General features: G+C 55.2%; 1 protein-coding gene across 1 annotated transcript; it reads right to left on the reverse strand.

Annotated features, from left to right (window-relative positions):
- Positions 1-307: 307 nt before the first annotated feature.
- Positions 308-12,615, reverse strand: WBP2 (WW domain binding protein 2). The gene is made up of 8 exons (XM_033182226.1): positions 11,352-12,615; positions 6,802-6,910; positions 4,233-4,368; positions 3,177-3,269; positions 2,396-2,530; positions 2,092-2,214; positions 1,515-1,591; positions 308-1,396 (listed from the first exon to the last, which is right to left on the reverse strand). Exons 1-8 carry the CDS (start codon positions 11,408-11,410, stop codon positions 1,343-1,345), a joined length of 786 nt encoding a protein of 261 aa, XP_033038117.1. The 5' UTR covers positions 11,411-12,615; the 3' UTR covers positions 308-1,342.
- Between the last annotated feature and the right edge of the window lie 328 nt (positions 12,616-12,943).

The following is a 12,943-nucleotide window of genomic DNA, read 5'->3' on the forward strand; positions in this document are numbered from 1 at the left end:
GAGGAGCCAGCAGGGGACAAGGTGTTGGCCCCAACCCCTCCCATCCAGGCTGATGATGGGCCGAATCCACCTCTGTCCCAGCCAGGTGCGGGGGACTCGGTGGGGGAGGGACACAGCTGCTGAGCAACAACCACAGGAACTGGCTCCAGAGGCCAGAGCTGTCCTGGGGACCAGACAGCTGGGCCGTGAGAATGGGGATCCTCCCATGGGAGGGAACTGTCCCGGGAACCTCCAGGGCCCTCAGCAGCCAGACGGCTCTCCTTCCGGAAGAGACCGCCTGGGTCACCACATGCAGAGCCAGAAAGGGTCCAGTTATTTCATTTTTACTATTTCACATTTTCAGCAAACAAATCAAGGTGCAAACAGGGTTTATTTCACATTAATATATTAACTGGATTTTTTTGTCAAATAAATAGGGAATTCTCTTTAGATAACCTTCTCCTCACTTCATGGCCAGTCCAGGAACAAACAAGAGCGAATGTTAGCGCATCCAGGGGCACGAAGCTTAAGGGGAAGAAGCAGGCTGGGGGGCTAGTGGCAGGTCCCGGCCGGCACGAAGGGTCAGGGGCCCTTGTTTCCAGCCCCACCCAGCAGCCCAAAAGGGGACAGACATGCATTCTCTGGTTCCAGTCGGGAAGCTCCTTCTAGAGGGAAGTGAGAAGTGAGGGAAAGCAAATTCCAGAAACACCAGCAAAAGGCAAAAGCGCTTCCTCCCAGCCTCGGCGGCCCTGCCCGGACGCCACCCAAGCCCTGGAAGCTCATTTTACAGCTTCAAAAGTCACACGGGTTGGCAACAGCATGACCCAGGACAAGGAAGGGAAGGACGGGTGGCGGGGCTGCAGCTGGACCCTGGCTGAGTGGAATGCGGACACGGTGGCCTTCTGAGACCAGCATAGACCAGCGGAGGGAATGTGAGCAGGGCCTGGCAGGGCCGGGGAAGACACCTGGCTGGTCTGAAGTGGCTCATGAGGCTGAGCGTAGCAGCGGCTGCCAGACTGAGGGAGCTGGACTGCGGTGGAGGAGGTGGCCAGAGAGTCCCTTTGAGGGGAGAAGCTGAGAGTGAAACAGGAACAGGGGATGCCCCGTGCTCCCAGGAGAGCCCCAGACGGTGCGTGAGGCACACTGGGCAGCGTTGTGGGCTCTGGGCTGGCATGGGAAGCTGGGCGGCACCTCTCCTGAGGCCGGGGGCCCTCATGTCCCACAATGCTAGTTTCTGGTAATTGTTTATGATCAGACCTGGAGGGAGAACAAGGCGCCCCCTCCCCTCCCCCAGCCCCAGGGCAGTCCCGATGGGAGGGGTAGGGTACAGAGATAAGGGTGGGAGGCAGGGAGGCAGGAGGGCCTACTGGGTCTTCTTATCTTCCGGTGGGTAGTAGGGAGGTGGTGGCGGCTGGCTCTAAAGAAGGGAGAAAGGGAAAACTCGCATTAGAAGGTTTAAAACATGGCGCAGTCTTCCCCCTGCGGCTCCCAGCGTCTGTGGCTGCGGGGCTGCACTGGCACTGCCACGCTCTCACCGTGGGCATGTAGACGTTGTGAGGATTGCCTGGGTTGTAGTAGGCGCTGGCGGCTGCTTCTGCGGCCTTGGCTTCGGCTGTGAGAGCAAACACACCTAGTGTCAGTGACAAGTTCTCATCCCCCTGAGCTCAGCCCAGAGACCCTGGGTCCCCACGGCTCGGGGCAGCTGGTGCTGGGGGTCCAGTTCCACCAATAACAGTGGCAGGTGAGGCTTCGTGAGCATGGGCCACGTGCTGACACGGTCCTTTCCAGGCCCATCGCATGTCTCACCTCATCTAATCCTTGAGCCAACCCCCCAGGTGCCACTGTGACCGACCAACTGAGTGCAGATGAGAGGACCGAGGCACACAGGGTGACCTTCCCTGCCCAGGCCATGTGGGTGGCTAAGGGATGGGGGTGGGGCCAGAATCTAGCTCTGCACCACCAGGCCACGGCCCTGCTGGGCCCCTGGGGCAGTCCAGGGGTCATCCATCATCTGCGGCTCTCAGCAGTCTCTGGCAATTCTGAGGCTCTCTGTGCAACCTTGGGGAGGAGAGGGCTGGTCCCGAAGGGCTGCCAGCACCCAAGAGCCCTCACCTGCAGGAGTGGAGGGGACATCGGGACCGCTGACCGGAGGTTCCATGGGCCCAGGATAGGGCGGTGGTGGGGGCTGCACGTATCCCATGGCCCCATCCATCATAGGGGGTCCTGGATAGAACTCTGCTTGGCAAGAGAGCAACAGGGACCCAGTGAGCACCCGGCTGCGGGCCCCTCCGAGGGGGGCCTCTCCAGATCCTTTGTTAGTCCTGAAGCAGCTCAAGGAATGAAGTCTCCCTGGCCTGGGGGGAGCCTGGATAGGTGGGCTCATGAGGGGAGGGTGGGCAGCAAAGGGCACACTCACCAGGCGGGGGCGGTGGATAGGGGTAGCCAGGAGGGCAGGGGTACACTCCATTGGCGACTGGCGGGGGATAGACATAGGCCCCGCTGGGCATGTAAGAGTAGCCATAGGCTCCATTGGGGGCTTCACCTCTGGAGGCTACAAGTACAAGGGGAAAGAGAAATGAGTGTGGCCTGCCTTGGGGCGGGGAGAAGGCGGTCCCGCTGCCTGCAGAGGGGAGCTACTGGGTCCCAGGAGTGTGCCCAGCAGACATGCTCTGTCCACCCCATTCCACTCTCCACCCACACTTGGGGCTGCCTTGGTCAGGGATGGGGTGATGAGAGAGGACAGGAGAGGTCAGAGCCAAGGGAAGGCAAGGGAGGTCAAGGACAAGGGTGGAGGGTGGACAGAGGCCGGGAGGGAGGCTCAGGGCAGGGGTAGGAGTGAGCTGGCGGAGGATGTCTGCTGGGCCCATCCCTTGGTCATTTTCAATGGCTGCAAAACCGCAGTTTAATGGTTGGTTTAGTGTTTGTTTTATGAGGCCATAGTAAAGTGTCCTTGAGTCCAAACAGCTTTGTCAAAACGTGACCCACCTGCTCTAGGCAGGGAGACACAGCCTCTGACGTACAGGACAGAGCTCACACCAATGACAGCTTTCCTTCCCAACTCCTAAGCCTGGTCAGCCTAGTGCCCAGACACTTACCTCTTGAGTGTTTAAAAAAGCAAAACAAAAAGGAAGCAAACTCAAACCAAACCCCTACATGTTCAGTGTGTCCTCAGCCCCTAATCTTCGGAGCCTGGATACCTTGAGATGCCACTTGGAGCATCCGCTGTCCAAACTCAATGGCGCCCCCTGCCGTGAAAGTCAACTTGTAGGAAGCAGAGCCTTCCCAGCCACCTGAGAGGGGAAGGACAGCGAATAAACACCAGAGAAAAAGAAAACTGATGCCCAAGGAGATGGCTGTTTTCCTCTCCAGGGCTTCATCCAACGCCCGGGAGGGCTTGCGGGAAGCTGGGCCTGCACTGTGATGGGGACTTCCCGGTACCATGGTTTCCAGCCTGCTGCCTGCATAGGAGCCGGCACTGCAGCCCGGCCAGGCCCTGCTATACTCGCTTCCCTCTTTGCAACGACGGCCTCTCCTTCCTGGAACAAGCCTGGCCTCCCACCGCTGGCCCAATATGTACACAGGTGCCAAGGCCACCTTGGTTTGGTTTTAGAGCTAACATCAAGGTTTCTTTCCACCCCCAGTCAAGCACTCGGCAGCTGTACAGGAACAAGCCCACTTCGCAACAGAAGACCTTGAAATTCAGAGCAGACCTCTCGTCCTAAAGGGGTCCAAGGACAGACTCCAGCCACTCTAGCTTGGCTTCTGCCCAAAGAGGGACCAAGAGTGCAAGAGCAAGGGCGGGCCTGGCTGGGTGTCAAGGGGAAGGCAAGTTCAATGCAGAGGTCTCTGGGGCCTGCCAAAAAGCCAGCCCCAAAGCAGGGTGACTCTGGCTTCGCAGAGGCAGTTGCCTCTTCCTGGCTCTCACGAAAAGGCCCCTCTCAAGAACTGATGCAGCTCCTTCCTGAGTCTAAAATTTGTATGCACTCGCCAAGTCGCACTAAGCATCTTGACTCAAGTCTGCAAGCTTCTGCACACTTCACGCTCTGAAAAGCTGATCTGAGCTGCCGTCTTTAATGCCAGCATTTTCCCCAGCTCTTGGCAATCAAACCCCACCAGCTGGCAGCCCACAGCTGGGAAGGGGTCATGGCTAGGGTGATAAGGGTCTGAGGGGGACACCCCCAGGGCAGCAGTCAGAGGCTCCCAGGGCACCTCTCTGGAAGCCCCATCCGTGTCCCTGAGTTCCCATCACCTACCTCCCGCTTCTGCCTTCACTGTTCCCTTGATGTAGTTTGCACCAAATACAGGCTGCTTGATCTCACAGTCTTTCATGAGATAAAATGGCATCATAAAGGACTGCATGGTATCCTTGCCCTTGGACAGAAAGATGACCTGCAGGGAGAGAGGGTGAGGTCATCAGCACCGAAAGCACAGCCCACGCTGCCCTGCTTCCCGGGAGTGACGAGTCTGCTCCCAATGCCAGGGCCCCACGGCTCTCGCTGCGCCAGACACTCCTGGAGAGAGCTTTGGAAAGGGAAAGGGCTCACTGCAGCCTGGAGAGGCCAAGCTCACGTACATGGGAGAAGAACGTACTGGTCACAGACAGTATCTATGAGCAGGGAAGACTGCTCTGTCACTGACACGGTGGTGGGGAGGTGGTGGCGGTGGTGCCTAAGTGAAGGGGCCTACGAAGGAGGAAGGACAGGCAGAGGCAAGGGAAGGACAAGTAAAGGCAAGGCAGGGATGGGTTCCTGAAAGGGGAGGCCTCCAGCCTGAGCTCTCCAGAACCGAGCAGGATAGTGCAGTGGTCGCTAGCTCCCATTGAGGCGGACTATAAACAGCAACAAGAGCTCTCCTGGAGCCTGTGCCTGGAGAACCGCCTGGGTTTTCTTTTTTCTTTTAATTTTATTTATTTATTTTTCGAGACGGAGTCTTGCTCTGTCGCCCAGGCTGGAGTGCAGTGGCGCCATCTGGGCTCACTGCAAGCTCCGCCTCCCGGGTTCACGCTATTCTCCTGCCTCAGCCTCCCGAGCAGCTGGGACTACAGGCGCCCGCCACCTCGCCTGGCTAATTTTTTGTATTTTTAGTAGAGATGGGGTTTCACTGTGTTAACCAGGATGGTCTCGATCTCCTGATCTCATGATCTGCCTGCCTCGGCCTCCCAAAGTGCTGGGATTACAGGTGTGAGCCACCGCACCCGGCCTTTTTATTTTTTTGAGACGGAGTCTCACTCTGTAACCTAGGCTGGAGTACAGTGGACCGACCTTGGCTCACTGCAGCCTCTGCCTCCCGGGTTCAAGCGATTCTTTCGCCTCAGCCTCCCAAGTAGCTGGGATTACAGGTAAGTGCCACCATGCCTGGCCAATTTTTGTATTTTTAGTAGAGACAGGGTTTTGCCATGTTGGCCAGGCTGGTCTCAAATTCCTGACCTCAGGTGATCCACCAGCCTTGGCCTCCCAAAGTGCTGGGATTACAGGCGTGAGCCACCAGGACTGGCCAGGCCAGGGTTTTAAATCCATGACTTTAATCTGTGACTGAAGATGCCAACTTGAGCCTCCAGAGATGGGGTTCTGAGGCTCCACTGTCTTTGCTAAGTCATGGAGATTAAAACTTGAAAATGTGCTCCTCTTCTTCCAGCTGTCTTTGGATCTAAGTCTTTTGTTTTTTTTTTTTTTTTGAGACAGAGTCTTGTTCTGTTGTCCAGGCTGGAGTGCAGTGGCTCATCTCAGCTCACTGCAAGCTCTGCCTCCAGGGTTCACGCCATTCTCCTGCCTCAGCCTCCCAAGTAGCTGGGACTACAGGCGCCCACCACTACGCCCGGCTAATTTTTTGTACTTTTAGTAGAGACAGGGTTTCACCATGTTAGCCAGGATGGTCTCGATCTCCTGACCTCGTGATCCGCCCGCCCCGGCCTCCCAAAGTGCTGGGATTACAGGTTTGAGCCACCGTGCCCGGCTTTTCTTTTTTTGGGGCAGGGTCTCACTCTGTTGCCCAGGCTGGAGTGCAGTGGCATGATCCCAGCTCACTGCAGCCTCAACCTCTCCCTGCTCCAGTTATTCTCCACCTCAGCCTCTTGGGTAGCTGGGACTACAGGCATGTGCCACCAACACCCAGCTTATTTTTATATTTTTTGTAAAGATGGGGTTTCGCCCATGTTACCCAGGCTGGTCTCGAAATCCTGAGCTCAAGTGGTCCGTCTGCCTTGGCCTCCCAAAGTGCTGGGATTACAGGCGTGAGCCACTGCACCAGCCTGTCTTTGAGTCTAAGCCTTGAGTAGCCACAAGCAGCAATTTTCCAAGAACATCCGTTTGTATTTCTCAACCTCTCAGAGTCCACGTGGGTAACTCTCAGGCAAGGCCTATTCTGCAGCCTGGCATTTGTCATTCTGCGGGGTAGTACCGGGCTCTCTGCCCAGTCCAGAGGCTGTGCCATGCAACTGTGCCCTGTTTACCAGATTTCTCACTCTGGATGTGCACAGTGCATCATGGGCTACTCTCACAGAAAACAAAATATTAATAATAATAGTCTCTGGCCTCCAGGCCCAAGTCATGCCAGCGGCTGCATCCAACTCTATAGAGATTTTGCAGCAGCGGCTCTGGAATTTACACGGGTTCACTGCCCAGTGGTCAGGTCAGTTACACAAAGAGCCTGGTGGTTCTGGAATCCAGGAGCATGTGACGGAGAAACAGGCAGAGTGAGGCACTAACATTCACCAGGGTTCAGAGGCCACTTGACTCATGAGGCTGAGGCGGACCTAAGACTAAGACTCACGTCACCTCCAACAGCAACAAGCCTCTCAACCAACTGTCCTGCTGTGCAACTCACCCGGTAAGGGGTAAGGTAGACGGTGCCTTTCTTGGTCCCTTTGAAGGCTTCTGGCACGTTCTTCATGTCATTGAATGTGAGTTCCACATGATCATAGGACATTAGGATGCTGTGATGAGAAAAGAAGAAAAGCCTTGATGAGACAGTATGGAGATGCGATGTCATGCAGACACTGGGTCTTTCTCCCAAGCAGCTGCCCGGCACATCAGCTCTCACAATCCCTCAACAGTGCTGCATTCAAACCATTCATAGGGCCGGGCACGGTGGCTCACACCTGTATCCCAGCACTTTGGGAGGCCGAGGCAGGTGGATCACAAGGTCAAGAGTTTGAGAACAGCCTGGCCAACACGGTGAAACCCCATCTCGACTAAAAAATACCAAAAAATCAGTCGCGGCGGTCCCCCGTAATCCCAGCTACTCAGGAGGCTGAGGAGGGAGAATGGCTTGAACCCAGGAGGTGGAGGTTGCAGGGAGCCAAGATGGCACCATTGCACTCCAGCCTGGGTAACAAGAGAGAAGCTCCAGGTGGGTACAGTGGCTTATGCCTGTAATCCCAGCACTTTGGGAGGCTGAGACGGGCGGATCACCTGAGGTCGGGAGTGCGAGACCAGCCTGACCAACATGGAGAAACCCTGTCTCTACTAAAAAAGTACAAAATTAGCTGGGCGTGGTGGTGGGCATCTGTAATCCCAGCTACTAGGGAGGCCAAGGCAGGAGAATCACTTGAACCCGGGAGGTGGAGGTTGCGGTGAGCCGAGATCGCGCCATTGCACTCCAGCCTGGGCAACAAGAGCGAAACTCCATCTCAAAAAAAAAAAAAAAAAAGAGAGAGAAGCTCTGTCTCAAAAACAAATAAATTAATAAAGCCATTCATAGGGCTAGGAGCGGTAGCCCACACCTGTAATCCCAGCACTTTGGGAGGCTGAGACGGGTGGATCGCTTGAGCCCAGGAGTTTGAGACCAGCCTGGGTAACGTGGCAAGACCCCATCTCTACAAAAAAACTAAAAACGAAAAACAAACCCCATTAATGCAGCCATGGAAGAAACGAGCAGGTTGGGGTTCTGTAAAATTTCCCAAACTCCGCTTATACAGCCCCCAAATGATCAACATGGTAGCAGAGTTACAGGGCTCTAGAGAGGCTGCCGTCCCTCAAGTAGGTGAGGTGATCTGGCTCAACTTTTCTATTCTCTTTTAAGTCCTTTTGACAGATGTTCTGTTTTTGCTGGTCTGTTTTTCTTTTTTTTCTTTTTTTTTGAGACGGAGTCTCACTCTGTCGCCCAGGCTGGAGTGCAGTGGCCGGATCTCAGCTCACTGCAAGCTCCGCCTCCCAGGTTTACCCCATTCTCCTGCCTCAGCCTCCCGAGTAGCTGGGACTACAGGCGCCTGCCACTTCGCCCGGCTAGCTTTTTGTATTTTTTAGTAGAGAAGGGGTTTCACCATGTTAGCCAGGATGGTCTCGATCTCCTGACCTCGTGATCCGCCCGTCTCGGCCTCCCAAAGTGCTGGGATTACAGGCTTGAGCCACCGTGCCCGGCTGTTTTTCAACCCTAACATATAAACATGTCTAAGAGATGACCGTACAGATCACAATAGGACCTCCTTCAGGGTTCTTTTAACCTGGGTTCTTTTTTTTTTTTTTTTTTGAGACGGAGTCTCGCTCTGTCGCCCAGGCTGGAGTACAGTGGCCGGATCTCAGCTCACTGCAAGCTCCGCCTCCCGGGTTTACGCCATTCTCCTGCCTCAGCCTCCCGAGTAGCTGGGACTACAGGTTCCCGCCACCTCGCCCGGCTAGTTTTTTGTATTTTTTTTGGTAGAGACGGGGTTTCACCATGTTAGCCAGGATGGTCTCGATCTCCTGACCTTGTGATCCGCCCGTCTCGGCCTCCCAAAGTGCTGGGATTACAGACTTGAGCCACCGCACCCGGCCTAAACCTGGGTTCTTAAGCTGGGTTTGCAGGAAAGTCCCTGAAGCCCTTGAGATGATCACGTACGTCATATGTGCATTTTTCTGAGAGGAGAGTCCACAGCTTCCATCGTTCTGAAAGGAGTTCACGACTTGAAAAGTAACGTTCACTATTTTCACTATCAATTTTTTTTTCTTTTTTTTTTTTTTTTGAGACGGAGTCTCGCTCTGTCGCCCGGGCTGGAGTGCAGTGGCCGGATCTCAGCTCACTGCAAGCTCCGCCTCCCGGGTTTACCGCCATTCTCCTGCCTCAGCCTCCGAGTAGCTGGGACTACAGGCGCCCGCCACCTTGCCCGGCTAGTTTTTTGTCTTTTTTAGTAGAGACGGGGTTTCACAGTGTTAGCCAGGATGGTCTCGATCTCCTGACCTCGTGATCCGCCCGCCTCGGCCTCCCAAAGTGCTGGGATTACAGGCTTGAGCCACCGCACCCGGCCAATTTTTTTTTTCTTTGTTATGAGACGGAGTTTCACTCTTGTTGCCCAGGCTGGAGTGCTCTGGCATGATCTCGGCTTACTGCAACCTCTATCTCCTGGGTTCAAGCAATTCTCCTGCCTCAGCCTCCCACGTAGCTGGGGTTACAGGCATGCGTCACCACGCCCGGCTGATTTTTTGTATTTAGTAGAGACGGGGTTTCACCATGTTGGTCAGGCGGGTTTCAAACTCCTGACCTCAAGTGATCCACCTACCTCGGCCACCCAAAGTGCTAGGATTACAGGCGTGAGCCACCATGCCCAGCCTAATTATCAAATTTTGAACACTGGACTTATACTTCAATTGTTACAGACACAACTTACTCAGACAGGAGGCTGAAGCATTTTCTAAAACAAGGCACACCTTACTTAGCAGGACTGAGCCCTAAGCCAGGTAGAAGGCCCAGCAGGATAGATACATTCTTGTCTCAGAAAGTTCCACAGAGACAGAAAGAAAAACAGTCCCCAGAGATGTTGCCAAATGGCATGAAAAGCTGGCCAGGCCTGGGAACTGACTCACAGAGATGCAACAAGACAGTGTGAGGTGTCTCTGATCACATGATAAAAAGGTTCACACGGTTCTGTTTGTCTTCTGCCTCCCCCCATATATCACAACTTTCTCTGACTGGGGAAAGGTAAGTGGGAAACAACTGGTCTAAAAAAAGAGAAGTGGTCGGGCGCGGTGACTCATTCCTGTAATCCCAATACTTTCGGAGGCCAAGGAGGGCAGATCATGAGGTCAGGAGTTCGAGATCAGCCTGGCCAACCTGGTGAACTCCTGTCTCTAGTAAAAATACAAAAAAGTAGCTGGGTGTAGTGGCAAGTGCCTGTAATCCCAGTTACTGGGGAGGCTGAGGCAGGATAATTGCTTGAACCCAGGAGGCGGAGGTTGCAGTGAACTGAGATCGTGCCATTGCACTCCAGCCGGGGTGACAGAGCAAGCCTCCATCTCAAAAAGAAAAAAAAAAAAAAAAAGAGAAGTACCGCTCAGAGAAAAGAAGGAATTACCCATCAGACTCTGAGCAGGTAAGATAGAGGAAAAGTGAGCATGCTGGGTCACTCCAGGCATTTTCCTCTGACTCATCATAACATTCCCAAGTTACAGGGCACCTGGATGCTGGCCTTAGCTAGGTACAGGGCTCTGACTCCACAATGTTTCCTTTGGGGACTCAGGTGCCTCCTAAGCTCCTTCTGCCGTCAAGAGGCAATTCAGGGTCGGCATAGTTCAATCCAGAGCTGGCTGGTCTGATTTTCAATACCCAAGGAACAAAAGGAGAGAGAGGCCATTCAGGGCTTCTCTTGGCAGAGACTGGAGGAGAGACAGGATGCAATGAGCAAGGGGTGGGGAGGGTGGAGTGGAAAGAACCTTGAGTTAGGAGACCTCTGCCTTCGGAGGAGGTTCAAACCAACAGGCATTCAAGAGAGAGGCAAGGGAATGACTTTACGGATCCACACAGTGCCAGGAACTGTCAGACATCTGACAAACGTCATCTGTTTAATTTCACTTCTGGGACCTCAATTTCTTACGTGGAACCTTAACAGTTCTGGAACATACTGGAAGCCTGTATGCTGGTGGTTAATCCTATTAACTTTGGAGTCAAGACTCCTTTCCTGGAATTGCCATCTCTGTTACTTACAGAGTTGCAATCTTCGGCAAGTTACTTAACCTTTCTGCCCCCCACTTTCCCTACCTGTGAAATGTGGACAATAGTAGATCGTACTACACAGAATTTATTAAATAAGGTAGAAAAGGCGCAGAGCCTGACACGTAGTAACGTTGTAGACATCCAATAAGTGACAATTATTTTTGTTTGGGGCTCCTCCCAGCTACTGAAGTCAAAACTCTGGGAAGGGGTTCAAGAATCACCCCTAGGCCCCACCGGTCGTCCCATGCCAGATCCCCACGCAGACGTCGCACTCCCACCTCCCAGCTGACCACAACCTCCCGGGCCCTCCCCCACGGCCCACTCACCTTCCTCCAACCCCGCCCCCAGCCGTTCCCCCCCAACCTTACTCCATCAATGCTCCCCCTTCAGGGGCTTATTCCCTACCGCCCGCCGCCCACTCCCTCGACTTCCGAACTTTGGTCCTCTAGGATCCTTCCGCAGGTTTTCACCTCTCCGTGTTGTTGACGATCACTCCGCCGCCCTCCGAGTGATTCTTGTTGAGCGCCATAGTCTCTCCAACAGGGGTCCCGAGACTCAAAACGCAGTGAGCTTGCGCCCCTCTTCGCCCCGCCCCTAGTGGCGTCTTCTTATTAGAGTCAGCCAGTCACAGCTCGAGCGCGGAGGCTGGCCCAACCACCTGACCCGAACGTCACGTGGTAATAGTTTACTCCCTCCCCCAGTTCCGCCTGCGTAACAAACAAGATGAAGACTACAATTCCCAGCAGGCAACGCTCCCGCAGCCTCGGCCTCTCTCTATGCTGGAGGAAGGATGCATTCTGGAACTTGTAGTCTCCTGGCTCATAGGCCGAAATTGGCTCCACAATTTACATAACCAATCGGCTTGTGCCATCCCCACCCCGCCTCTTCAGCCGGACGGAAATAAACAATTCGGCTGCTGTCAGGGGCCTGAGCCTGGGGACCCCGGCCGAGCCTTAAGGGAAGTCCCACTGGCCGAATGCGACCTGGACATGGCGTGGGAGGGCCGAGCAGTCCCCTGGTGGATGGGCAGCCTTCGTTCACTCAGCAGACGTGTATGGGGCACTTGTGTGACTCCGGGGCTTTTAGCTGAGCCCGAGGCCCCGGCTCTTGGGGACGCGGTGGACTGGCGGCGTCGGATCACCCCGCCACCCATCTCACCACCCCAAGCCCTGAGCCCGGGGGGCGGGGAGAGTCCCGCATGGGGAGGGGAGGCCGTGTGCCCCGCCTGGCTCCCACCACTTTCGCAGGCAGGCCGGGCGCCCTTTGCAGCCTCCTCGCCGGCCTCGCGGTGGCGCCGATCCCTCCGGAGCGCCCAGCGGGGTCCCGGCCGGAAGACTGAAGGCTGAGTGAGACTGGGCACGGCGCGAGACTGGCAACCTGATAACTAGGACTTACAGAATAAGACTGACTCATGCCAGCTCGTGACCCAGCCCTGGGCGTCCTCCACGGGGCAGCTGTCATTCCCTAATCGCCCCCCACCAAACCCCTGCACCTCCGAGCTGAATCCGTGAGGCGGAGAGAGGGGGCTGCACTCCCCACTTGGTGGTTCCGGTACTCGTTAACCTTAAGGAATTAGAGTTTGCTTTTCAGTAGACAGCTGCATTCCTGACCGTGGTGGTCAACCTCTAGATACACCTGTTCGACTTCGCTTAGCAGGGAGGTCTCCTATGTGAAGAAACAAAGCTGCCTCACTAGAAAAGATCAGGAAACCGCAGCGTTCTGTGAGGTCCGGTGCAATACCAGGTTGGACCTTGCAGGACAAGTACAGTGGATTAAGGATGGTCATAATGGGCCGGGCGCGGTGTCTCAAGCCTGTAATCCCAGCACTTTGGGAGGCCGAGACGGGCGGATCACGAGGTCAGGAGATCGAGACCATCCTGGCTAACATGGTGAAACCCCGTCTCTACTAAAAAATACAAAAAACTAGCCGGGCGACATGGCGGGCGCCTGTAGTCCCAGCTGCTTGGGAGGCTGAGGCAGGAGAATGGCGTAAACCCAGGAGGCGGAGCTTGCAGTGAGCTGAGACCCGGCCACTGCACTCCAGCCTGGGCGGCAGAGCGAG

This window comes from Trachypithecus francoisi, unplaced genomic scaffold, assembly GCF_009764315.1.
Source record: "Trachypithecus francoisi isolate TF-2019V2 unplaced genomic scaffold, Tfra_2.0 Lachesis_group20, whole genome shotgun sequence".
Classification (NCBI taxonomy): Eukaryota; Metazoa; Chordata; class Mammalia; order Primates; family Cercopithecidae; genus Trachypithecus; species Trachypithecus francoisi.